Source organism: Giraffa tippelskirchi, chromosome 13 (genome assembly GCF_054371585.1).
Source record: "Giraffa tippelskirchi isolate mGirTip1 chromosome 13, T2T-mGirTip1v1.2.pri, whole genome shotgun sequence".
NCBI lineage: Eukaryota > Metazoa > Chordata > Mammalia > Artiodactyla > Giraffidae > Giraffa > Giraffa tippelskirchi.
The window spans coordinates 27512640-27540371 of record NC_137287.1 but is presented as its reverse complement, the minus strand read 5'-3'; the positions used below and the strand labels follow the sequence as shown (position 1 = coordinate 27540371).

General features: G+C 45.8%; 1 protein-coding gene across 2 annotated transcripts in view; it reads left to right on the top strand.

The window, feature by feature from the left end:
• BMERB1 (bMERB domain containing 1) overlaps positions 1 to 27732 on the top strand; it is a 158151-nt gene that overhangs the window by 86434 nt on the left and 43985 nt on the right. For both annotated transcript variants that reach the window (XM_081556307.1, XM_081556306.1), the window contains exon 2: positions 18219 to 18342. In XM_081556307.1, the coding sequence (XP_081412433.1) occupies positions 18219 to 18342 (124 nt within the window). The remainder of the gene's footprint in view (positions 1 to 18218; positions 18343 to 27732) is intronic.

The following is a 27732-nucleotide window of genomic DNA, read 5'->3' as shown; positions in this document are numbered from 1 at the left end:
GCCAGGTGGTGCAAATAAAGTAGATAATCAAATCTTGTGAATATAAAAAATGAATATAGGTGTGTTAAACTGTTTTTTCTGGAATGGCTCATAAATTTATTTGAAAGCAGTGATCAAAGAAGAGTTTGCTTATTGATCCCTCTCCTTATTCCAGAAAGGATTGAATCATCATATAGGAACCTAATAAAAGTTTTAAAAGGCTTGAGGAATGTTAGGATTATTAGAAGCATTCTGAGGTAATTCCTTGAAGGATAATATTTGTGACCCCATGGACTGTAGCCTGCCAGGCTCCTCTGTCCATGGGGTTCTCCAGGCAAGAATACTGGAGTGGGTTGCTATTTCCTTCTTCAGGAGATCTTCCCAACCCAGGGATTGAACTTGGGTCTCCTGCATTGCAGGCAGAGTCTTTACCATTTGAGCTACCGGGGAAGCCCTTATTCTAGAATAGTTGCTTAAAAAATTTTTTTTTCATTACCTTAATATTATCTCCTATTCCCTTCCCTCCAGACCTAAGGCTAGTTTTGTGGATGATGCTGGTGGGACATAGTGCTTCTCGTTGTCCTTAGGTAGGCATGGAATGGGATGGTGTAAGAGGTAGGGCATTCCCATTAAAGGGAGTTCTGGGGAGGGAGGTAAAGTTGGGGCAGGGGCTCCTGGGGCTGATCTCTTCTGTCCTTCCCTATCTCCAGCTTCAGCTGTGGTGTCGGTCTGAGATTGTCTGGTTTCTCTTTTGATGTCAGTGATGCTGCTGCTGCTTCTGATAGTGATGGTGGTGATGATGATGGTGATGATGGTAGGGATGATGGCAGTGATGGTAGTGATGATGATGGTAGTGATGGCAGGAATGATGATCATGATGATGCAGAAGATGATAATGATGGTAATGATGATGAGGGTGGGGATGTTAATGATGATAGTAGTTGTGATCATTGACAACCTCGCTCTCCTTATGATGTACCAGGTGCCACATTAAGAGCCTTGCACACAACCTATCATTCAACCATCACCACAACCAAGGAGTAATCTATATTATTATCCCCATTTTACTAATGATGGACCTTGACGGGGGAAAGGTCACATGACCAGCTTACCAGCCTTGCAGATAGTTATTATGGAATGAATGAATATTGCAGGCTAGGGTTGTTAGACACACTTTACAAGTGAAAAAGCAAAAACTCAGAGAATGTAAGTATCTTGTCCAGGGTCAGAAGCCAGTAAGGGGCAGAACCAACATTTCTACTTGAGTCATGCTATCAACTGAGGGTATTTGTTGTGTGATGGCTGCTGGCACTGAGCTGGGTGAGGTGGATGGTCAGTCTTACTGCTTGGTTGCCCTACTTCCTTCAATGGGTCTAGGTCCCTTTCTACAGACCACAGATTTTGCCTGGGAGGATAATAATGACCCCACTCTGGGACTCTCCACAGTCAGTTTATCTGATCTCCTCTATTATGTAGACCGTGATTTACTGAATAATGGTCCCCAAAAGATGCCTACGTTCCTATCCTCAGAACCTATGAATATGTTACCTCATACAGCAAACAGGAATTATTGTTGCAGGTGGAATTAAGGTACAGACTTTGAGAAGAAGAGATTATAACGGATTACAAGAGTGGACCCAATCTAATCACATGAGCCCTTAAGATGAGAGAGCATTTCTTGACTGAGTCAGAGAGAGGTGTGAAGAACTAAGAAGGATCAGAGAGATGTCCCGGAAAAAGGACTCCTCCTGTCGTGGCTGGCTTTGAAAATGGAGGAGGTGACTATTAACCAAGGGCTGTAAGTGACCACTAGAAGCTAGAACAAGTGAGACTCATGTCAAACCTCTGACTCCAGAAAGATAAAGCAGTACATTTGCATTCTTTTAAGCCAATAAATTTGTGGTCATTTTCAAAGGCAGCAATGAACAGCTAATACTCAGACTGATTTTTTTTTTTTTTTTTACTTTTTCACCTCTTGCCTTTTATTGACAGTGAGTTGTTTTAGGTGGGGAGGTAATTGAGCATGAAGTCAATGTGAGAAGTGATTATCTGCAGGGCAAAGCCCCTGTGTGGCTTGCATGGTCTCCCTTGTGCCACCTATAACTTGTTAGTTACAGTTCTCAGCTGGCATTTGAACAGAGTGGCCATCACCACTGCCCACGTTTTTCCTGTCCTTCCCTCAAGTCTGGAGTCCTCCATGTTCCTCTTTGTCCAGACCAGTGCTTCTGTGATGAAAGATCTAATATTTATTGAGTACACTCTGCTATGGGCTCTATGGGTCCCCTCAGTTAGTCTTCATAATGACCCCTTGCTATGGATTCCACCACTCTCTCCTCATTTCAGGAAACAAAGAAATGAATGAAGAAATCGCCTTAATGGCATACAGATTGTGGGGGCCTCCTGCAGAGAGATTCTGATTTAGTAGACTCCGGAGAGGTCCAGGAAAATGGATTTTTAAAAAAATCTTTTGGCTGAGCCACGATGTGGCATGTGGAATCTTAGTTCCCTGACGAGGGATCGAACCTATACCCTCTACAGTGGAGACATGGAGTGTTATTAACCACTGGACCACTAGGGAAGTCCCGGGAAATGAACTTTGAACCACACCCCCGTGGCTCTCTGGGCTTCCCAGTTATAACGTGCTAGTGGTAAAGAACCCACCTGCCAATGCAGGAGACGTAAGAGACGCAGGTTTGATCCTTGGGTTGGGAAGATCCTCTGGAGAGGGAAATGGTAACCCACATTTCCCTTTGCCTGGGAAATCCCATGGACAGAGGAGCCTGGTGGGCTACAGTCCTTGGGGTCACAAAGCGTCAGGCATGACTGAAGCAATTTAGCAGCAGCACATGGGTCTCATATCTGTGCTCCCAAGAGCACTATTGAAAGAGTGTGTCTACACCGCTAGTTTTCCGGGAGAGGGAAGTGAGTTTGTCTCCTATGTCGACATTCACAAATATGTGAAGACACTTTGGGTGGGTGGGAGGATGCTACTGGGTTCTAGCGTGCAGAGGCAAAGGATGCTGCTAAACATCCTACAATGCACAGGATGGCCCCCAGCTAAGAGTGATCTGGCCCCACATGTCAGTAGTGCTGATGGTAAAGAAACTCAGGTCCCAACAAAGTGCTCAGAGGCTGTGGAGCAGAGAGGAGGTAAAACCCTTGCTTTCCCTTTGGTTTCTGAGCTTTCAGAATAAGCCTTCAGAGGTTCCCACATTCTATGTCCTTCAGTTCAGTTCAGTCTCTCAGTCATGTCCGACTCTTTGCTACCCCATGGACTGCAACACGCCAGGCTTCCCTGTCCAACTCCCAGAGCTTGCTCAAACTCATGTCCATCAAGCCGGTGATGCCATCCAACCATCTCACCCACTGTCGTCCCCGTCTCCTCCTGCCTTCAATCTTTCCCAGCATCAGAGTCTTTTCCAGAGAGTCAGTTCTTCACATCAGATGGCCAAAGGATTGGAGTTTCAGCTTCAGCATCAGTCCTTCCAATGAATATTCAGGACTGATTTCCTTTAGAATTGACTGGTTTGATCTCCGTGCTGTCCAAGGGACTTTCAAGAGTCTTCTCCAACACCACAGTTCAAAAGCATCAATTCTTCGGCGCTCAGCTTTCTTTATAGTCCAACTCTCACATCCATACATGACTACTGGATAAACCATAGCTTTGACTAGATGGACCTTTGTTGGTAAAGTAATGTCTCTGCTTTTTAATATGCTGTCTAGGTTGGTCATAGCTTTTCTTCCAAGGAGCAAGCGTCTTTTAATTTCATGGCTATGTCCTTACCCTCAATTTACAGATAAGGAAACTGAGGCTTTGGGACTTCCCTGGTGGTCCAGTGGTTAAGAATCTGCCTTTCAACACAGGGCATGCGGGTTTGATTCCTGGTCCGGGAAGATCTCACGTGTCTCAGAGCAACTAAGCCCCGTGCACGGCAACAGGGGAAACCACCGCCATGAGAACCCTGCTCTCTGCACCTGGAGAAAGCCCGCGTGCAGCATCGAAGCCCCAGCACAGCCGAAAATACATAAAATTAAGAAAAAAGAAACTGAGGCTGAGGGAGTTGAAGGGTAGCAGCTAGCAGGAGGCAGAGCTAGGACTTAAACCCAAGTCGACTTGACTCCAGAGCCTGTTTGTTAACCCTGTTGCTGATCAGACCTTCTCCCTAATTCCTTTTGTGATCTCGGACAAGGCAGATGTGGCTGAGAAAATAGAACCTCGGAGAAGCTAAAAAAAAAACATACCCACAGTCCCATTAGAGAATAATAACCATGGCCAGGATTTGAAGGCAAATCAGTTTCTTCAGCTGCAAAAACCTTCCTTGTGGAGTGATTGTGATTATAAAGAGGCATTACATATGAGTAGGCGGCGTGCAGAGGGAGGTATGATTACTCGAAGGACCCAAAGGCATCCTTATTCACAAGGCAGAGGGGGAGGATACGGAGCCTCTGAATTAAAAGCAGTTACTTCATCTTCTTGGGAAATGGTGACTCATTAAGAGCAACCGACTGTTTCCCATTATATTCACTTCGTAGCTAGAAGGCGAGATGCTTGATACATCCCGTACTAGGGTGTTTGAGAGGTTGAAATGAGCTTCTATCCTCCATGAATGATTGATGACAGTAAAAGGCTGGGGTATCACCAGGAGCCTTTGAAATGCATCAAGATATCTGTTCCCCAGTAATGGGGCACAGATATCTTTCCCTGGTATTTAAGACTCTCCCTCAGGTTGATACCAGGAAGACATGCCCATGGGGACCCAGGGTGGCAAGCTAAAGGATCTTGCTCCTTGGCAGAGGGCTAGCGGGGCCATTCTTGGAGTCTTCATTCAAGCTGATGTGTGTGCGTGCGTGCTCAGTCGCTTCAGTCGTGTCCAACTCTTTGCGACTCTATGGATTGTAACCCGCCAGGCTCTTCTGTCCATGGGATTTCCCAGGCAAGAATACTGGAGTGGGTTGCCATGCTCACCTCCAGGGGATCTTCCTGACCGGGGGATTGAACATGCATCTCCTGCACTGCACACAGATTCTTTACCGCTGAGCCACTGGGGAGCAGGCGTGGGTCTAAATGATTAGCAGGCCCTTGTTCTTGAGATCTGATGATCCTGACCTTGTCTCCTCCCCCACATTGGTCTGACTTTTCCAAGGAAAGGACAGGTGTGAATAGTAAGAATGATACTGACCACCCTTTATCACACCCAGGCACTGCACCAAGCACTTGATGTGTCATCTTACTTCATCTCCAGAGCAGCAACTCTGTGAGGTAGGAGTTACTGTCCCATTTTACAGAGGAGGAAACTGAGTCTTGGGAAGAGTCAGTAACGTGGTCCAGATCACACAGTGACTGGTTGACCAGGACTTGAACTGGAATCTGTCCAAACCTACCATCAGGGGAAAGCTGTTGGTGAGATAATGACTTTTCTCCCTGACATATAAGCCCCTTCCTAGAAGGTTAGCTTGATGAGAACAAGGGTTTTGTCTGTTTTGTTTCATCCCCATTACTTAGAGCAGAATCCGGCATGAAGCAGGTTTTCATTGATATTTATTAAATGAATAATAAGAGCAAATATTGCAGAGAAGTTTCTGTATGCCTGGCACGAAGATCAGCTGAGAGATGAGTGATTGTCCCCATGTGGCAGATGAAGAAACTGAGGCCCAGACTCATCAGCTGATGGGACCAAGGTCAGCCTGGGAGGTGGTCATGACACCTGAAAAGTTCATGCCCATAACGGCCCCTCTCATAGGCCGTCTTTGAGGGCTCACCTGGCTCTCACAGTACCTGCACACAACAGCTTTTTCTCTGTTTCTTTAATGTTTTCAGTAGGTAACACCTGCCACAATAAGCTTTCAAACAACACAGTTAACAGTGAACCTGGCTTCTTTAGTCACTCAGTGGTAAAGAATCTGCCTGCCTGTGCAGGACACGTGGAAGATGATCTTGGGTGGCCTTGGCCTGCAGTGACTTGGGTTCCCAGCCAGCGACTGAGGCTGGGTTGCGTCGGTGAAAGCACCAAATCCTAGTCACTAGATCAGTGGTCAGTGACAAGGGCCCTGGCCCTTCGGCTTTGCAGAAAAGAATTCCCACAAAGATGGAAAGTAGTGAAACAGGTAAAGTGTTTATTGAGAGGAAAAATAGTACAGTGCGTGTGGATAGACACACAGGCGGTCTCAGGGAGAGAGAGTCGCTGAATTGCACCCTTGTGGCAGCTTGAATCACTTATATGAGGCATTTCTTCCGGGTTTCCTTTGGCCAATTACTTGAATTTCTCTGGTTCACTGTCCATATTTGGTATATCGCAGGATCCTCCCATGTGTGTGCACGCATCTCTTAGCCAAGACGAATTTTACCGAAAAGGCGTCTGGGTAGAACACCCCTTAACATAACTCCCCTTTGGTATCCAAGGAGCCTTTCTGTGCATGTGTGGTCGAGGAGGTCTTCTGACTTCGGGAATGAGAAGTCTGTGGTCTGGGCGGGGCCCAGCCTCCTCCCTTAATTGTCCTGCTATTTTCTTCTTGGAGTTTTGATCCGCAGGGACTGAATCTCCAGTAGCTTTACCCTGGTGGAGGAGCGCTCATCTGCCTCCTGCCTCATTTCAGTCCCTGGGTGGGGAACATCCCCTAAAGAAGGAAATGGCAACCCACTTCAGTATTTTTGCTGGGAAATCCCATGGACAGAGGAGCCTGGCGGGCTACAGTCCATGGGGGTTGCAGAAGAGTCGGACGTGACTTAGCGACTAAACAACAACAATAAAAACAGTAAATCACCCGCATCAGACATATTAACAATGGTGGGCACTAGGGGAAGGGCAGATAGGAATCGCTGTAGTGTGTTTGCAACTTTTCTATAAATAAAAATTTATTCCAGAATTTAAAAAAAGCTTATTAAGAAATTCAAATAGTTTCTCTCCTGCTGTTAGGTTCTTCCCTGGTGTTCCAGTGGTTAAGACTTTGCCTTCCAATGTGGAGAGTGCAGATTTGATCCCTGGGTGGGGAAGCTAAGATCCTAATGCCTCGTGGCCAAAAAACCAAACCATAAAAGCAATATTGTAACAAATTCAATAAAGACTTAAAAAAAGAAGATCCACATCTATTCACGCAATAGAAAAGGACATGTTAGGTTGAAGGTGATTGTCCTCTGATGCTCACCCCCTGTCTCCCCTATTCTCCAAAGGCCCTTCTCTCACGTGTCCTTCTGAGGATGTTCTAAGAATGCTGGACGCCTAGTAAGTATTTGTGGAACTGAAATGAATACATCCACCATCATTAAATTGCTTCTGTGATACAAGCCAGGTTGAAATAATGACTCAAAATGGCTGATTCATCTTTGGGGGAAAAATTTGACACACTTGCCTTCACGCCTCAGTTCTCATTTAATTTCCAATGAGAACTCAAGAGATTGAGCCCACTGCTGTTTGTTGAGGGACCCTCAGAACCAAATCGTGTCAAGTCCTTCCACATCCTGTCGGACATGGAGATGAGGCTGTCCCCAGGACCTCTAAGTCCCTTCCAACCAAAGGAACTGGAATTCGATTCTTCAGAAGCCTTCCCAGGGGATAGGAAGGGTGCCCCCTTCTGATACCCAGATGTTCTTAGCCTCAAACTGAAACGCTATGGCCCTTATCCCCCATGTCCTCAGCCTGTCTTTTGTCTGTGGAAAAGCTTTAGTGAAAGAATAAGTTTAATAGGAAAAGTGAGAAAATGCAGAAACAAAGGAAACCAAATAATAATGTAGTCATTAAGCAGTCAAGGACCTTTATTTCCCTCTCATGGGCTGTAGATCATGTTCTAAGCCATATCCTGTGAGCTGTCTTATAGATACTGAAACCACCACCCAGTGGAAGAAGTTAACTACACGATGACCAGACTCTAGCCATGCATAAGCTGCCACAATTTTGAGAACTGGCCACGGGGACATGGAAACAAACCAGCCCTGGAACTGAAGGAATTGTACCTAAAATAATCAAAATGATGCTGGTCAGACCGCTGATGACCCATTTCAAGATGACTGTCAGAGCTGACTGTGCTATTTCTGCATGTAGCCCCCTCCCTCTGTCATAAAAGCTATTGCCCACTGACTGTTGGGTGAAGGGGGGAAGTCAGCCTTTGGACAGGTATCCACCCTCCCCCCTGGTCGCCGGCATCCAAAATAAAGCAAACTTTCCTTTCACCAACCTGGCCTCTTTAATGGCTTTTAAGCAGCAAGCCTCCAGATCTGAGTTCAATAACAAAACCACAATGAATTAGGTTGCAGGAAAATTACAGGCATACCTCATTTTACTGTGCTTCCCAGATATTGTGTTTTTTTACAAACTGAAGTTTTATGGCATCTCTGTGTCAAACAAGTCTATCTTGCCACCTTTCCAATAGCATTTGCTCACTTCGTGTCTCTGTGTCACGTCTTGGTAATTCTCACATTTCAAACCCTCCACCAGCAGAAAGATTATGACTCACTGAAGGCTCAGATGATGGTTAGCATTTTTTAGCCATCTTAAATTAGCCACCTTAAATTAAGGTGAATACATTGTTTTCTTTTTTTTTTTTTTTTTTAGACAAAATGCTCTTGCACATTTGATTACAGTAAAGTGCAAACGAAATTCTTATGTGCACTGAGAAATCAAAAACTTTGTGTGACTTGCTTTATTGAGATACTTACTTTATTGCAGTGGTCTGGAACTGAGCCCATAATATCTCCTATACTCTCTTTTTTCCAATTATCGACCTTTATGATTGTCAAAGAAGAAAGCCTCAGTTTGGTGGTTTGTCTTTAACACCTCTCCAGTACTTACTAACTATGTAGTACTTACTAATCTACATGGTTAAAAAAGAAAAGTTAGGCTTTCAATCTGAGCCCAAAGCAAGCTATAGTATTTAGTCAGAATTTGATAACATCACTTTATTTCCATTGGACTTATTGTTGTGACTGTTTTCTAACTATGCTAACTGATGTTGACTTTTTACTTATGGATATGATAATGCAATTTCCTTTAAGGAGTTTATATGAGTGAAAAAAGTCAGCATAAAGAAATATTGAATACATGATGGTATAGTTAGTATCTTAGCTCAGGCTGCTGTAACAAAGTATCATAGACTGAGTGACTTAAACAACAGTTATTTCTCATAGTTCTAAAGGCTGGGAAGTCCAAGATCAAGGCACTGGCAGATCTGGTGTTTGGTAAGGATCCTCTTTCTGGTTTGTAGACGACTGTCTTCTTGTGTTCTCACATGGTAAACAGCAGAGAGACAGGAAGCAAGCTCTGATGCTTCTTCATATGAGGGCACTAATCATCCATTATGAGGGCCCTACCCTTGTGACCTTCTATAACCCTGATTACCTCTCAAATACTCCACCTCGAAACACCATCACACTAAGAGTTAGGCTGTCAACATAGGACTTTGGCAGGGTGAGGGGAGGACACAAGCATTCAGTCCCTAACATATGTGTGTGTGTGTTCAGTCACTTAGTCATGTCCGACTCTGTGGCCCCGTGGACTGTAGGCTGCCAGGCTCCTCTGTCCATGGAATTTTCCAGGCAAGAATACTGTAATGGGTTGTCATTTCCTCCTCCAGAGGATCTTCCCAACCCAGGGATTGAACCTGAGTCTCCTGTGTCTCCTGCATTGGCAGCCAGATTCTTTACCATTAGTGCCACCTGGAAAGCCTGACAGTACATGATTGTGGTGAATTCCGTGCAGTGATTGAGGTTTTGGAAATGCTATCCTGTAGCCCTTTGACCTACAGCCTGGGCTTTGGAATCAGATAGACCTGGGTCTATGCCATTCACTGATTGAATGACTTTGGCCAATCACTTACGTTCTTTCTGAGCTTCATCTTATTAACCTATAAAGAAAGGGTGATAATGAGTATACCTACCTGCCAAGGTATTTAGGAGCAGGATGAGTTAGTGCTGGACTCCTAGTGATGCTTCATATGTGAGAGCTCTGGGTACGTGAAATGAGGAAGCAGAAACAGAAGTGGGTATTGCCCAGGGGACCCTCGACTTAGATTCATGTTGTGACCCATGGCTGGAGAAGACTGACCAGGGAAGATTTCTCTTTTGGTCCCCAGCAGTTTCCTTTCTCTCTAAATTTAAATTATAAATTTCTAGGAGACCGTCAGCCCTCACTTGTCACCATTGCCACCCTGAAAAGGTAAAGGTAGCTTTACCTTTTCAAGATAAATGATTAAACCTGCAGGAACATCCCAGTCATGTCCGGTGCTCAGTGCTCAGCTCTTGTTTGCTGTGCTCATGAGGCGTGAGTCTTCCTGGTTTGGCATTTGGGGATAAAAAAGATGGATTTAGCTGCTTCATCCCCCAGAAGTGACTCAGCTGCTCTAAGCTGAGTGACAGCCATGGCAGTTGGAGCCCTGGGGACTTCTGTGCCTTAGTGCTCTCCTCATTCTAAACAACCATGCTTTGCTCTCTCTAGATCCTTGTAGCAACCATCTTCTCTAGCTGCCCTGAAATGCTTATCTGTCTCCTTCTAGGATTTGTCCTCGTGGACACATCCAGCTGTTGGTTGCCTTCCTTCTAGCTGGAGAATGTTGCCGAGGTTTCCATCATGCTAGTTCTGTCACACAAAGTTAGACTGAAAGAAACTGACCATGCATGATATTCAGTTACTGACATCTTGTACCTGCATTTCTCAGGGTCTGGTCTGAAGACCTCCTGCATGAACGTCCTTGGACATGACCCCTGCCCCTCAACCCAGGTGTATCCTAATTCCTGGGGTAGAGCTCCCCAGATCATCACCTGCTAAATCTTTAAAACCGCTCCTCTTCGTTGACATATATACACCACCATGCATTTAATAGCTAGCTCTTAGGAACCGGCTATAAAGCACAGGGAGCTCAGCTCAGTGCTCTGTAATGGCCTAGAGGGGTGGGGTGGGGGTAAGGGGTGGGAGGGAGGGGATATATTAATACCTATAGCTAATTCACTTTGTTGTACACCAGAAGCTAACACAACGCTGTAAGGCAATTATACTCCAATAATTTAAAAAATTCAATTAAAAAACAGCTGCTCTCCATATATCTAAGGCAATAAAATAGACTCAGTTTTCTGTATTGCTAAGCTGATGATGATACTTCTTAAGTGGGAGGTAGTTCTTAAGTGAATAGAATTGATGGCAACAAGGATTTTGGAGTAGGACAGGTCTGGTTTTAAATCTTGACCCCACCACTTTCTCCTTTTCTTGAGCCTTGATTTGCTCATCTGTGAAAGGGGGATGCAAACAGTTATTATCACCCAGGGCTATTTTGGGAGTTAAATAAGGTGATTTGATCCTAGCATGTAATAAGTGCTGAATAAATGTTAGCTATTATTGTTACTGTCTAAATGTGTGCTTTTGTTTTTGTTTTTACCTTTAAATTAGGGGAATGATAGCATCTACCATCTAGGGCAGGGGTTGGCAAACTTTTTCTGTAAATATTTGAGGTTATGTGGGCCATGCAGTCTTTGTTACAGCTACTCATCCTATTAGTTCAGTTCAGTTCAATCGCTCAGTCGTGTCCGACTCTTTGCAACCCCATGAATCGCAGCACGCCAGGCCTCCCTGTCCATCACCAACTCCCAGAGTCTACCCAAACCCATGTCCATCGAGTCGGTGATGCCATCCAGCCATCTCATCCTCTATCGTCGTCCCCTTCTCCTCCTGCCCCCAATCCTTCCCAGCATTAGGGTGTTTTCCAATGAGTCAACTCTTTGCATGAGGTGGCCAAAGTATTGGAGTTTCAGCTTCAACATCAGTCCTTCCAATGAGCACCCAGGACTGATCTCCTTTAGGATGGACTGGTTGGATCTCCTTGCAGTCCAAGGGACTCTCAAGAGTCTTCTCCAACACCACAGTTCAAAAGCATCAATTCTGCAGCGCTCAGCTTTCTTCACCGTCCAACTCTCACATACATACATGACCACTGGAAAAACCATAGCCTTGACTAGACGGACCTTTATTGGCAAAGTAATGTCTCTGCTTTTACATATGCTATCTAGGTTGGTCATAACCTTCCTTGCAAGGAGTAAGTGTCTTTTAACTTCATGGCTGCAATCACCATCAGCAGTGATTTTGGAGCCCCCCAAAATAAAGTCTGACACTGTTTCCACTGTTTCCTCATCTATTTCCCATGAAGTAATGGGACCAGATGCCATGATCTTAGTTTTCTGAGTGTTGAGCTTTAAGCCAACTTCTTCACTCTCCTCTTTCACTTTCATCAAGAGACTCTTTAGTTCTTCTTTGCTTTCTGCCATAAGGGTAGTGTCATCTGCATATCTGAGGTTATTGATATTTCTCCCGGCAATCTTGATTCCAGCTTGTGTTTCTTCCAGCCCACCGTTTCTCATGATGTACTCTGCATGTAAGTTGAATAAGCAGGGTGACAATTGGTGTAATGCAAAAGCAGCCATAAACAATACATAGATGAATGAGCATGGCCAGTGTTCCAATAAAACTTTATTTGCAACACCAGGGAGGGGACTGGGTTTGGCCCATGGTCATAGCTGGTTAACCCCTCACCTAAGGTGTTGTTAAGATTAAATGAGATGACACTTGTAATGAGCCTAGCAAGACTTTGCCAACAAAAGTCTATATAATCAGAGCTATGTTTTTTCCAGTAGTCATGTATGGGTGTGAAAGTTGGACCATAAAGAAGGTTGAGTGCCAAAGAATTGATGCTTTTGAATTGTGCTGGAGAAGACTCTTAAGAGTCCCTTGGATAGCAGGGAGATCAAACTAGTCAATCCTAAAGGAAATCAACCCTGACTATTCACTGGAAAGACTGATGCTGAAGCTGAAGCGCCAACCCTTTGGCCACCTGTGTGAAGAACTGACTCATAGGAAAAGACCCTGATGCTGGGAAAGATTGAAGACAGGAGAAGGGGATGACAGAAGATGAGATGGTTGGATGGCATCACCGACTCAATGGACATGATTTTGAGCAAACTCCGGGAGATGGTGAAGGAGAGGGATGCCTGGTGTGCTGCAGTCCATGGGGTCTCAAAGAGTTGGACACAACTTAACAACTGAACAACAACAACAGTGCCTGGCACAGAGAAAGGATTTGAACTGTTCTGTCCTGATTTGAACTCCAGGCTTTGCTCCTTTCTCCAGGGGAAGGAAAGCATCTATGAGCAGGACTTTTCAACAGAAGGATCAGTGCCATCCTCTGCCCCAAGTCAAAGCTGAATGTTCATCTCAGCACCTGGAGCCTGGCAGTGCCACCGCCTCCGTCCTCCCCCGAGGATGGAGGTAAAATGCCAATTCATGGGGTGTGATTAATTTTCTCTGTCCCACGCTTCGCCCCAGGGTGTGTTGCCATTTTCAGCGTCTGTCCTGTGGAAATCAGGTTGCCCGTCTGAACTGTGATGGCTGAGAAATGAGGATACTCACATCTTCGGAATGGTTAACTATGCACCTTTGCATCCGTAGGTTCATTTAACCCTCACCCGAAGGCTGTATAATGTGGTGAAGGCATGTGGTTAGGGAGAAGAGAGAGAGAGAGGCTAGATTTGAATTCTGTCTCTGTAGCGTTCTGGTTGTGTGATGCTGGCCAAGTCACTTTCCTTCTCTAAGCTTCAGATACATCCTCTATGAAACAGAGATTAAATGAGATTGTACATATAAAGCTTCTAGCACAGCTTAGCACATGATAGCTATTAAATCCCATTTTGTAAAGGTAGAACATGATACTAAGAGGTAAAAAGGCTCGCGGACGATCATGAAACTGGTGATTGGCCTCAGTTCAAAGATCTTTAACTTTAGCCCCCTGCTGGTTTTCACCATGCTCCCCCTCATCCTCACCACCCCTGACTGCTTCCCAGGACTCTTGCTGCTTCCAGCCAGGGCTGTGCTCCATGATCAGTGACTAAAGTCATTGGAGATAGTGACATCGCTGTCAGGGAGCTTGCAAGCTTGTGGCCATTCATCACTGTAGTGGACTAAATAGTGTCCTTCCAAAATTCATATCTGCCCAGGACCTCAGAATGTGAAATAAGGTCTTTTGAAATAAGGGCTTTGCAGGGGTAATTGAAGATTAGAATGAGGTCACACTGAATTAGGGTGGGCCAATGAAACAGAGGACCGAGAAGGACACACAGAGCCACGTGGGAGAAGGCTACAGGGAAACAGGCAGAGGTTGGAGTGATGATGCCACAAGCCGAGGATTGCCAGGAGCCACCAGGATCTGGAAGAGGCGAGGAGGGAGCTGCCCCCTAGAGCCTTTGGAGAAAACACAGACCTGCCTCTGGCCTCCAGACTGTGAAAGAATAAACTCCTCTTGTCTTAAGCACCCAGTTTGTGGTAGCCACAGGAAAGATACCATCCTAGACTCAAGGTGTGAACACATGGGGCTGTTGAACTCAGCACACCTGTGCGGGGAAGGGGCAGCCATGATGGGACAAAGAGCACGTGTTTGAGAGGCTCAGCCCCTTCTCTTACCAGCTTTGAGCCAACAAATAAGGAACAACAAACAACGAAAAGTGTTTGTTAAGAAACAGAACATCCCAATACTTCTGGCTTGTGGTAAGGATTAAAAAGAGATGGCGTGGGGAGTCCCTGGTGGTCCAGTGGCTAAGACTCTGTGCTCCCAGTGCAAGGGGTCCGGGTTCAATCCCTGGTCAGGGAACTGGATCCCACATGCTGCAACTAAGAGTTCGTATGTCGCAAGATTCATCCTGCAACTGAAAAAAAAGAGAGAGAGAGATGGTGTGGCAGACCGTGGTGATAACAAAGGTAATTGTAACTGTGCATCAAGCATGGCGTGTCTCTGTTAATTCAATCCTCACAACAGCCCAGGGTGGAAGGAATTAGCAGATGCAGAGAATGTGATGTTGGCTTCAGAGTAAAGCAAGAACATTCCCTCCCCTATGTCTTCTTTACCGATGAAGGGTCGTCCGACTAGTGCATCCTTTAAAACCCAGCCATTCACTCTGGAGATGTGGCCTAAAGGCACCTCTTAGATGCACGCAGAGATTTATCTCTGAGAATGCTCATCCCAGAGCTGCTTCTAGTGGGGGAAATGGCAACCAACCTAAGTGTCTGGGGGTTGGTGAAGTGATTCATGACACAGCCACAAATAGCAAACCACACAGCCTTTCACACTGCTGCTGGGGAAGAGCATCCAAGGACGTGTGGAAATGCTCATGGAATGTTCAGTGAAATGAGCAGGTAATAAAATGCTGAGATCCTAACTTTATATTACAAAACCCAGACCTCCATGATGGTATGTGTGTGTGTATACATATATTATATATAGGGCTTCCCAGGTGATTCTAGTGGTAAAGAACCCACCTGCCAATGCAGGAGACATAAATGAGATGCAGGTTCAATCCCTGGGTCAGGAAGATCCTCGGAGGAGAGCACAGCAATCCACTCCAGTATTCTTGCCTGGAGAATCCCACAGACAGAGGAGCCTGGAGGAATACAGTCCATAGGGTCGCAAAGAGTTGGACACGACTGAAGTGACTTAGTATGTGCATGCACACATGCACATACTAAGTCACTTCAGTCGTGTCCAACTCTTTGCGACCCTATGGACTGCATACATACATTGGAGAAGGCAATGGCACCCCACTCCAGTAGTCTTGCCTGGAAAATCCCATGGACGGAGGAGCCTGGTAGGCTGCAGTCCATGGACTCTCTAAGGGTCGGACACGACTGAGCGACTTCACTTTCACTTTTCACTTTCATGCATTGGAGAAGGAAACGGCAACCCACTCCAGTGTTCTTGCCTGGAGAATCCCAGGGACGGGGGAGCCTGGTGGGCTGCCGTCTATGAGGTCGCACAGAGTCGGACATGACTGAAGTGACTTAGCAGCAGCAGCAGCATACATATATATGCACATAACATCTTGAACTACTCACATCTTGATATGTGTTTTTGCACTCTTTTAAAAAAATATGCCTGTGTTTATATATAACATTATACATATAAAACACATGTATATAAAACCACATATGTCACCCTATATATGCATACTACATATATAGTATATATAATCACATAAATTACCATATGTACGCATTGGAAGAATGTACACAAAAATGTTAATGTCAGTATATGAGGAGATATGTATACACATAGATCCACATACATGCATAGTGTTATGGATTGAGTGTTTATATCCCCCACAAATTCATATGTTGGAGCTCTAATCCGCAGTGAGGCTGATTTGGAGTGGAGATGGGAAAGTTGTTGTTGTTCAGTTGCTAAGTCCTATCCAACTCTTCACAACCCCATGGACTGCAGCACATAAGACTTCCCTGTACTTCACCATCTCCCAGAGCTTGCTCAAACTCATGTCCACTGAGTCAGTGATGCCATATCAACCATCTCATTCCTCTGTTGCCCATTTCTCCGCCTACCTTCAATCTTTCTCAGCATCAGGGTCTTTTCCAATGAGTCAGTTCTTCCCATCAGGTGGCCAAAGGATTGGAGCTTCTGCTTCAGCATCAGTCCTTCCAATGAATGTTCAAGGTTGATTTCCTTTAGGATTGACTTGTTTGATCTCCTTGCTGTCCAGGGGAGCCTCGAGAGTCTTCTCCAGCACCACAGTTCAAAAGCATCAGTTCTTCGGTGCTCAGTACTGAGATTAAATGAGATCATTAAAAGTTGAGCCCCGATCTCATAGGATTAGTGTCTTTCTAAGAAGAGACACCAGGGAGTTCTCTCTGCATGCACACAAAGTGAGTACAGTGAGAAGGTGGCCATCTGCAAGCCAGGAAGAGAGTTTTCACCAGAGGCTCACCCTGCTAGACCTTGATCTAGAAATTCTAGCCTCCAGAACCAGGAGAGAATAAATGACTATAGTTTGAGCTACACAGCTTCTGCTGTTTTGTTATGGTAGCCCTTAGTGAACTAGTATACATGCATATATACCTTGTTGTTCAGTCACTAAGTTATGTCTGACTCATTGCAACCCCAGGGACTCTAGTACGCCAGGCTCCTCTGTCCTCCACTGTCTCCCAGAATTTTGCTCAAATTCATGTAATAATTGCCTCCCGCAATTATTCCCCAGTAGCATACTAGATACCTTCTTGACCTGGGGGCATTCATCTTCCAGCATCATATCATTTTTGCCTTTTCATACCCCGTGTCCATGGGGTTCTCCAGGCAAGAATACCATGTGCTCCAGTGGACCACATTTTGTCAGAACTCTTCACTATGACCCATCCATTTTGGGTGGCTCTGCACAGCATGGCTCCTAGCTTCATTGAGTTACACAAGCCCCTTTAACACAACAAGGCTGGGATCCATGAAGGGGGCATATATACATACATACATGCAGATATATTTGTATACAGGCATATATATGTAAGCGCTTCCCATGTGGTGCAGTTGGTAAAGAATCTGTCTGCCAATATAGGAGACATGGGTTTGATCCCTGAGTTGGGGAAATCCCCTGGAGGAGGAAATGGCAACTCACTCCAGTATTCTTGCTTGGAAAATCCCATGAACAGAGGAGTCTGGCAGATTACAGTCCATGGGGTCACAAAGAGTTGGACACAACTGAGTGCACACACATAGACACACACACACGTATATAGTGTCTTTCTATACATTTGATAATTATATGGTTCTATGTGTGTGTGGCATATATATGGTCTTATATTTTTTTGATGTATGGCTTTACTTATATGACTATATATATATATATATATATATATATAACTATCAATATAAGGTCAGAAGAATGTCCATCAAAATGTGGTTCCCTCTGGGCAGAGAGGTTGTAGATGACTTTTTACCTCATTCTTCTTTGCTTATCTCTATTATCTGAATTTTCTATGACAAACTTGTATCATTTCATGTTACTATTACTTACATTACTAAGTATTCCGATAAGATAATTATTAATGGTATTGCTAAAAGTAATTATCACACCCATTTTTCTGCCTAAAAACGCTGGTCTTGGAGACTGGGACAGGATGAATGGCCATGGTCAAAGGGACTGAGACTCAGAAGCTGGGACCAGGCAGGGACTGCCAAGGGCACGTTATAACCTCGAACAGGTTTGGGTGACCCCGCCTGAGCCTTCTGCTGCCTTGTAACAGGGTTCCCATGGAAACGTGCTTAATAGTTTCTAAAGGGCCTGCTCACAGATAGGGACTTGCAACACTGGCAAAGATCCGTGTGCCTTCTTGGGGTGTGAAGCTTGCTGGAGCAAGGCAGGGACTGTCCCAAAGGGAATTCTTGAAAAACCCATACAGCCCTCAGGGTCTTGACGCCTGCATTTTGTATCTCCTGCACAGATCAGCTGGACATCATCTCCATGGCAGAGACAACCATGAGGCCAGAGGAGATTGAGCTAGAGATGGCGAAAATCCAGCGTCTCCGGGAAGTCTTGGTCCGACGGGAATCTGAGCTCAGGTTTATGTAAGTGCTTGGGGGAAGTGGCCAAGAAAAGGAAGGAGTGAGGAGGGGGAGGATGCCCAGGAACCTGACATTTACTGTTTATAACTGTGCCAGGCACATTCTCACTACTGCCTCGAGAAGTGGGTATCTGTTCCTCTATTTCTTATTCCTGTGTGCTCAGTCGCTCAGTTGTGTCCGACTCTGCGACCCCATGGACTGCAACCTGCTCGGCTCCTCTGTGCATGAAATTTTACAGGCAAGCAATACTGGAGTGGGTTGCCATTTCTTCCTCCAGCGGATCTTCCTAGCCTCCTGGAATGCCCTATTTCTTAGTATATAACTGTTAGTCAATATAAAACCCGATAAAAGGTGATTAAATTACTGTCTGGGTCTTGCTTTCTTGGTTTTTTTTTCCTATTTTTATTGTTTACATTCTCAAAGAGCGTAGAACTTATATTTGGTTCTAAAATTATAATTAAGGTTCTGTTCTTATCTACAGATTTTTTCTAACATTAAACACATATCACTAAGGGTGGGATAAATTGAGAGATTAGAATGGCATACATATACTACCATGTGTAAAATAGATGGCTAGTGGGAACCTGAAGCATAGACAGGGAGCTCAGCTCAGTGCTATGGTGACCTAGAGGGGTGGAATTAGGGGTAGGGAGGTCCACAAGGGAGGGGATATGTGTATACATATAACTGATTCATGTTGTTGTATAGCAGAAACTAACACAACATTGTAAATAACTATACCCCAATTTAAAAAAAAATCACTAGCGTTGACAATACACTCCCCATGTTTTAAAAGGAAGGGAGACAGAGAACGTGAGCACTGCTTTAAAGTACTGCAGGGCTCGAAGGGCTCTCTTCAGCCTGCAGGTGCTCAGAGGAGCCAAGGTTGCTTTTGCAACAATGGCTCTCACTGAGCATTTCCTGATCTTTGCATTGTGTATGTGTGTGTGTACATATTATCCCCTTATCTGGCACACACACGTCAAGTGCTCAGAGACATGACAGGCCAACATGCAAGCTCCAGCCCTGGGCCAGGCCTGCATAAGCTCTTGACTTGTGACCTCACTAAATTTCCCCATCATGCTCGTGAGTCTGATCGCTTAGAGACAAATGTCAACAGCAGACACTTGGATAAATCAAATTATCCAAAATATACAGAAGGATGCCAATGCTGTCAGGACATATTTCAGAGGCTCAGTGACATACTCCCAGGGAGGGGCTGGCTTCTTGGCCCTGGGAAGTCTTGCTAACAGCCTGCAGACAGTGGTGGATAACAGTGAGGACTCCTCCCCAAGCCCCGCCTTTAGAGTATGTAGCCTTGCCAGGAGGCACAGAACTTGATCGATCTCAGAGATGCATAGTGGACTCCAAGATGGCCAGGTAGAAATCATGGCCCACTCAGACCTGGACAGACACCTCATCCCTCATCTGTGGCCTCCTGGGCTAAGGGGCTGGGTGTGGACTCTTCTGGAATTTGGTTTCCTGGCTCTTTCTCAAAGCCAGGCCTTCACACTGCTATAGGGTTTAAGGTGTAGGTGGGTCCTAGTCTTGTCTCCATTTTAGAGAAGAAAGAATTGGAGGTTAAGAAACTGACCCAAGACTGCATTAGCTAATAAGTAGCTAAGGTAGGATGCAGTCTGAGTCCAGAGTTTTTATTAAGTGAGTGAATGAGTGAAGGAAGGAGGGAAAGAAGGAAGGAAGGAAAGAATGAAGGAAGAAAGGAAGCTCTGAATGTATTTCCTAAGACGATGCCTTGAAGTGTGTGAACTCTTGAGGGCAGAGATCTGATCCATCGTCTTCTCTGTTGAATTCTCCCAGAATCTTGAGCAATGCCCAGCACTTATTAGGCCAATTTGTATTCGATGAATGTGCAAAAATTGTTCTTTCACACTCCATCCTTACCCTAATAGCTTCCCTTCACACACACACACACACACACACACACAAGAGACCCCTTTGCATAGGATATGGGGGAAATAGAATTTTAGACTGTACTAAGCATTTACATGGGAAATGAATGGGAAAACAGTGGAAACAGTGTCAGACTTTATTTTTTTGGGCTCCAAAATCACTGCTGATGGTGACTGCAGCCATGAAATTAAAAGACACTTACTCCTTGCAAGGAAGGTTATGACCAACCTAGGTAGCATATTTAAAAGCAGAGACATTACTTTGCCAATAAAGGTCTGTCTAGTCAAGGCTGTGGTTTTCCCAGTGGTCATGTATGTATGTGAGAGTTGGACGGTGAAGAAAGCTGAGCGCCGAAGAATTGATGCTTTTGAACTGTGGTGTTGGAGAAGACTCTTGAGAGTCCCTCAGACTGCGAGAACATCCAACCAGTCCATCCTAAAGGAGATAGGTCCTGGGTGTTCATTGGAAGGACTGATGTTGAAGCTGAAACTCCAGTACTTTGGCCACCTCATGCAAAGAGTTGACTCGTTGGAAAAGACCCTAATGCTGGGAAGGATTAGGGGCAGGAGGAGAAGGGGACGACAGAGGATGAGATGGCTGGATGGCATCACCGACTCGATGGACATGGGTTTGGGTAAACTCCGGGAGTTGGTGATGGTCGGGGAGGCCTGGCGTGCTGCGATTCATGGGGTCGCAAAGAGTCGGACACGACTGAGCGACTGAACTGAACTGAAGCATTTACAGGCTCAGGTGGGAAGCTCCAAGTGAGAGAAATGTGACAGCCCCTGAGTGAAGCAGCCCCAGTAACTGTAGCTGTAATAACCAGGACGAGATTGGTTTTGTCACACCTGCTCGGAAGTAATCCGGTTCCTACCCCTCGGCTCCTCTGGAGTCTGTGTGAGTCAGATCATGTTTCATGGCAGAGGGTGTCTTCTCACTTGACTGTCTCCTGCTGTGCTGACTCTTTCTTGGATCTAAAGGCTGCTATCCCAACACCCTCGGAGATCAGCATTGTCCCTTCATGGGTTTCTGTTTTCTCTCCGTGTCTTGCCCTCTCCTCTGGGACTCATGGCTTTTGCTAGTTCTGCCTCCCTGTCCCTCCCGGGGAACTAACGTGAACTCACAGGAAGTGGGCTCAGGATCACACTGGCTCTCTCCTGTCCTTGTCTGCATCCTTGGGCACACGACAGCTTTCAGAAGAACTGCTGTTTACCTCTGGTAGTGGTATATTGCACACATGCTGTGTGTGTTGTACACATTTGCTCGCTTATTTTAACTTTTTGAATCCTCATAAACCCACTCTGAGGGGGTGGGTTCTATTCCTTCTGCTTTACCAATGAGAAAACTGAAATTATAGAGGTGAAATACCTTTTTCAAGGTCACCAGCTTGTAGAGGGGGAACTGGGATTTGAACTCAAGGTGTCTTTCTCAGGGCCAGAGCCCTGAACCCTAAGTTAGCCTCTTACTTATTCCCAGCAGAAGGACGCCTTTCCTCTTCGCCTCACTCTTCTAGAATGCAAAGACAGACTCCTGCTGGGAGGTCCCCAACCCCACAATCCCACATTGGATGTCATCTTATTCCGCCATCTTGAATGCAATTGGGCGGAAACAGAAATGATTCTGATGCATCAGGCTTTGGACTTTTTCATACCCTTTCTCTGGAGAGAAATGATTTATTTGAAGCCTAAAATGAGCTCCAACTTAGTCAAGGTTTTCAAGTCAACCTGCTGGGAATTTGCAGTAGTGCCCTGTTCCTCTAAGGGTCCTTGGGGACCACAAGAGTCAACATTTGTAGAACCCTCACTGTGGGTAAGGCCTGTGCAGAGCCCTGTGCACACATTATCATATAACCCATAAAAAGTGCTTGCTAATGGAAGGACCAGTCAGGTGCGCCCCCAGCATACCTGTCACCCTAAATAAGGCTCACGAAGTCAGGTTCAGAGAAGGGCTATGAGTGACCCCAGCGGGCGCATGTCTCCACCACACACCAGGTGCATCTGCTCTGACTGTTTTCCCTTCACTGGTCTCCTGCTTTCTAAACTGGCGTTTAGAGATCTCCTTTTTGAAATCTGGCAATTTTATGAGCTTCATTAGAAACAGGCAATAAACGCCTCAGTATCACGAAAAACGCCTCTTTAATTGGCGGCAAATGTCCAGAAGGTGAAACTTGAAGCCTCCTTTGTTCCGTCCTTGACCCCCGATGCCACCCACCTGCCATTCCCTCCCACTGCGGCCCCGTCCCCATGCCTCTCGCCACCCTGGCCTGCGGAGGCTGTTGACAACCCCAGATTCATTTTCTCACCCTTGATTCCAGCACTGACTCACACCATTAGCTTTCCATAACTCCTCCTGCAGCCCCTGCCGGCCCGCCTCAGCTCTTCTGCATCATCTCTGCAAGCCTGGTCCTGCTGTTTATCTGGGTTTCAGATAATTAGCTATCTTTGAAGGTGAGGGAGGGGGCGGTTATCTTCATTTTACACTGTGCTCTGGGCAGCAGTATTTTCTAATTAATAAGAATCAGAGCTGCAGCGGGCGGCAGAGATGGATGTGTGAAGGAGAGATTTCAGGAGCACAGTCCTTGAGTTCCAGTATCTCCAGACTCTGGGCTTGGACCCCAGCAACTTTGTTTTATTAAGAAGGACCGAGCAGAAATAAGAGACACAGACGTAGAAAACAAATGTATGGAGACCAGATGGAAAAGGAGGGGGCGGGATGAATTGGGAGACTGAGATTGACATGTATACGTTATTATTGATACTATGTATAAAATAGATAATGAGAACTTATTTATAGCACAGGGAATTCTACTCAATGCTCTATGGTGACCTAAATGGGAAGGAAGTCCGAAAAAGAGGGGACGTGTGTATAGGTACACGTGTGTATAGCTGATTCACTTTGCTGTATGGTAGAAATTAACACAGCGTTGTAAAGCAACACTTACTGTTGTTCAGTCCTTCACTTGTGTCCAACTCTTTGCAACCCCATGGACTGCAGCATGCCAGGCTTCCCTGTCCTTCACTATCTCCTGGGATTTGCTTAAACTCATGTCCATTAAGTTGGTGATGCTAACTAACCATCTCATCCTCTGTTGCCCCCTTCTCCTCTTGCCCTCAATCTTTCCCAGCATCAGGGTCTTTTCCAGTGAGCTGGCTCTATGTATCAGGTGGCCAAAGGACTGTAGCCTCAACTTCAGCATCAGTCCTTCCAGTGAATATTCAGGGTCTATTTCCTGTAAAGCAACTATACTCCAATAAAAATCAAAAAAATAATAAAAAGAAGAACCAAGTGTGGTGAGGCACTCGGGCCCTAGAACCTGGAGAGATTCAGGGTATGGTGGTAGAGGGTTCATGAGTTGTAAACAGCAACTTTTCAAATACTTGCTGTGTTGGGCAGTGTTCTAAGTGCTTTCCTCACTACAACTTAATCGACATACAACATCCTCCCTGCCCTCTTTATAAATGAGGAAACTAATGTACAGAGAGGTTATGTAACTTGCCTAGGGTTCTTCAGCATCCACGAAACAGCAGACAGTGATATAACCCAGCACTCTGAGTCCAGAGTCCATGATTTCAACCATCAAGCTATTAGGTCTCTCAGCTGGTTTTGAACCCCAGTTCTATTTCTTATTGACTCTGGGAACTGGAGCAAATCTTGCCCTATTCCAGCCTCAGTTTTCCCCTCTGGTCAATGGGGTGTTGATGCTTCCCTGACAGCATTGTCTCAAGGGATGGAAAGAGAGGACACGTGAAAGTAGGTGACTCTTTCTAGGTTACAAGCAAACCAAAATTCCCTTCCCTCCTTTAACTGTTAATACCATGCCTTGAGGGAAAAGGATCAGGGCTGCTTAGTTACCTCCAGAGAAGACCCAGAAAACCACCTCTCCCCTAAGATCTGGGGGTGGCTCTTACCCATCAAGTCCAACTCTGCTCTGGGGACTTGACTTTATTATTGTTGTTATTTTAAAATATTTTGATACACCTGCCTCCTTTCTACCTTTAATGAGCTGATAATGCTGAAGCCTGTTAGGAAAAGCTTCAAGCCAAAGACAAAATGAAGCATGTGCATTTATGTAACTTGACACTTCTCAGCCACGTTTGGCAGTTCTGCGTCACTCTGGTTGCACCCTGGGTTTTAAATAGCATCTCCTAAGAACAGGTCACCGTTGCTGGAGCCACTGTACATATCAGGTGGTGGGAAGAGATGCCTTTAATTGCAGAAGATCTAAAAAGCAATTTATCTTGGACAAAATATACCAGAATGTGAGGAGCTGAGGAAGGAAAAAAGCAAGGAGGCCTTAAGGGAAGATGAAAGCAGATGAGGAAAGAGGATGGAGGGTGAGTGTTCCAGGTGAGACCTCTGAATGGAAGGACCCCCTTCTGAATTCTTAAGTGTATGGGGAGGTAGGGATAAGGGTAGGGACCTGGCTGATCAAATAGAGAAAAAATATCCCCCACTGGACAGGCGTCTGCTGCTCCTTGTTGCCTCTCAAAATTAGAACAAGCTTTGGGAAAGGAAGATCTTCTCTCTGGGAGCTTTGACTGTCTTACCATAAAGAGTTTCATGCCCTTGGCCCCGAGGATCTCCCCTGGGCTCTGGTGAGCTGGGAAGGGGAGCCCTGTATTAGGTTCTTATGATGGTTACTTTTATGTATCATCTTGACTGGGCTCTGGGGCACCCAGATACTTGTTTAGACATTATTTTGGGTGTGCCTGTGAGGATGTTTCTGGATGAAATTAACATTTGAACCCACAGACTTGACTCATTAGAAAAGACCCTGATGCTGGGAAAGGCAGGAGGAGAAGAGGATGACAGAGGAAGAGATGGTTGGATGGTATCACCAACTTGATGGACATTAGTTTGAGCAAGCTCCGGGAATTGGTGATGGACAGGGAAGCCTAGTGTGCTGCAGTCCATGGGGTCGCAAAGAGTTGGATATGACTGAGTGACTGAACAACAACCACAGACTTGAGTAAAGTAAAGCAGATTGCACCTCCCTAATGTGGGTTGGCCTCACCCAATCCGTTGAAGACCTGAGAAGCGCAGGAAGCAAGAAGGAACTTTGCCTGCCTGACTGCATGAGCTGGGGTGTCAATCTTTTCCTCCTACCTTTGGACTTGAACTGAAAAATCAACTCTTTTGGAGTGTGGAGCTTGCCAGCTTTGGACTGGGACTTACACCTTTAGTTCTCCTGGGTCTCCAGGTTGGTGACTATAGATCTTGGGACTTAGCCTCTGTAATCCTGTAAATCCTTATAAGGTTATATCTATCTATCAATATCTATATCCAGCCTAGAGCTATTGTGTAAAATTGGGTATGCACAAGCCCCATGTGACTATTTCAACTTTACTATTTCAATATTACTGTGTGCTATGCTTAGTCGTGTCCAGCTTTTTGTGACCTTATGGACTGTAGCCCACCAGGCTCCTCTGTCCATGGGATTCTCCAGGCAAGAATACTGGAGGGGATTGCCATGCCCTCCTCCAGGGGATCTTCCCAACCCAGGAATTGAACCCAGGTCTCCTGAGTTGCAGGGAGATTCTTTACCGACTGAGCCACCAGAGAAGCCCCAACTAAATTAGTTACAATTAAATAAAACTCAAAACGCAGTCCTTCAGTAGTCCTAGCCACATTTCAAACGGTCCTTAGTCAATTCTGGCTAATGGCTATCCTAGTAGAAAGCTGTTGTTCTTTGTAGAGCATCACCCTCATCACGGAAGAAACTCTCACACATGAGCATCAGGAAGCATATTCCAGAATGTTCACATCAGTCTCTTGCCGCCCCGTCTCCCACCTTCTCATCTTCATCCATTCTCCCCCTGTAGCCCCCACCTCTGCTCGCCATGGACCTCCTTTCAGTCGCTCCTCTTCCATGGCAACCTTCGTCCGGGCTGTTCCTTCTATCTAGATGCCCCCCCTTCCTGCTCCAGCCTGGTTAACTCTCCCCCTCCCCCCAGGGCTCAGATCCAGGGTCGTTTCCTAGGGGAAGGCTTCCTAGCACTTTCCAGTCTGGGTCCCATCCTGTCCTGGTCACCAAGGTCTTTTTTCCTCCGTTTATAAATCTGTGCTTATCAATGCAAGTCCGTGTTCCCCATCTCTCTCCTGCTCGCCTCAGCCTTGATGAGGATACAGGCTGAACTGTTTAAACTCCTCACAGTGTAGGCAGCACCCAACACGTGGCCCGTCTCAGAGTAGGTGCTCCGTGAATAGATACCTAATAAATGAGCAAGGGCTTGACTTCCCTTCTGTTTTTAGTGCCTGACTCATTTCCAGTGGTTCCATCCACAGTTTTCCTACAGAGGGGGACTGTGGTGCAGCAGCTTGCTGTGCACTTTACAAAGCGTATGAGTTTCCTGTGGCTGCTGTAACAAACTATACAAAGTTGGTGACTTCCTAGTGGGCCAGTGGTTGGGACTCTGAACTTTCACAGCCCAGAACCTGGGTTCCATCCCTGACTGGGTAATTAAGACCCTGCAAGCCATATGGTGAGGCAAAAGAAACCAACACCTCCACACCTATTCTCTTGTCATTCTAGAGACCAGAAGTCTGCAGTGGGTTTCTGCCATCAAAGTGTTGGCGGGGCCAAGCTTCTCCTGGAGACTTATTTTCCAAGGGGAGGATCCTTTTCCGAGCTCTTTCCCACTTCCAGAGCCTTCTGTCTTACGTTCCCTGCTGGTGGTCCCTTCCTCCACCTTCAAAGACCGCAGGTGGTACCATCCAATCTCTGCCGGCATCAGCCTACCTGTATAATCCAAGATAACCTCCCCCTCCCAAGATCCCTAATTGAATCACACCTGCAGAGTCCCACTTGCCATCTAGGGTAATGTGTTAAGTTCTGGGAATTAGAGTGGGGATATCTTGGAGGGACATTGTTCAGCTGACCACCTTAAGAGACCATGGCAATTCATTGAAGGGCCTAGTGCAGAGCTGGACTCCCAGGGTGGCAGCAACAGTGACAAGGGATGTCCATGGCAAGGTCGAGCTGAGGGGAAGGCAGCATACACCACATGGAGGACCTGCATGGCTTCATCTGATGCTGAGTGTTCATCATTCTTTGAAATCTCCCAAGGAAAAAGCATCTTAGGAGACAGAGAGAGCACGCAGGCTCAGTCATGAGTGCCTGACAATGCAGGGTTTTCCCCGCTCTTTGCTTGTCTCTGGAAAACTGCTGATGTGAGTGGCAGCTGGGGTTGAGAGGTGCTTGTCCGTATCACTTGATGACCTCAATTGAGGACTCGGCTCTTTGCTCTGCACTTAGCCCCAAATCAGATAATGCTTGCCTGTGCCTCATCTCTCTTCAGATGAGAACCAGCCCACTGTTGACATCTTCAGGACAGGCTGCTCAAAAGAGAAACAGGAAGGGAAAAAATACAGACACCTTAGTAGATTTGCCTTCCTGTTTTGGGTCTACACAGCATAGCTACTCGTTTTGTTTAAGTCTTTTATTGAGTTTGTTACAGTATTGCTTCTGTTTTATGTTTTGGC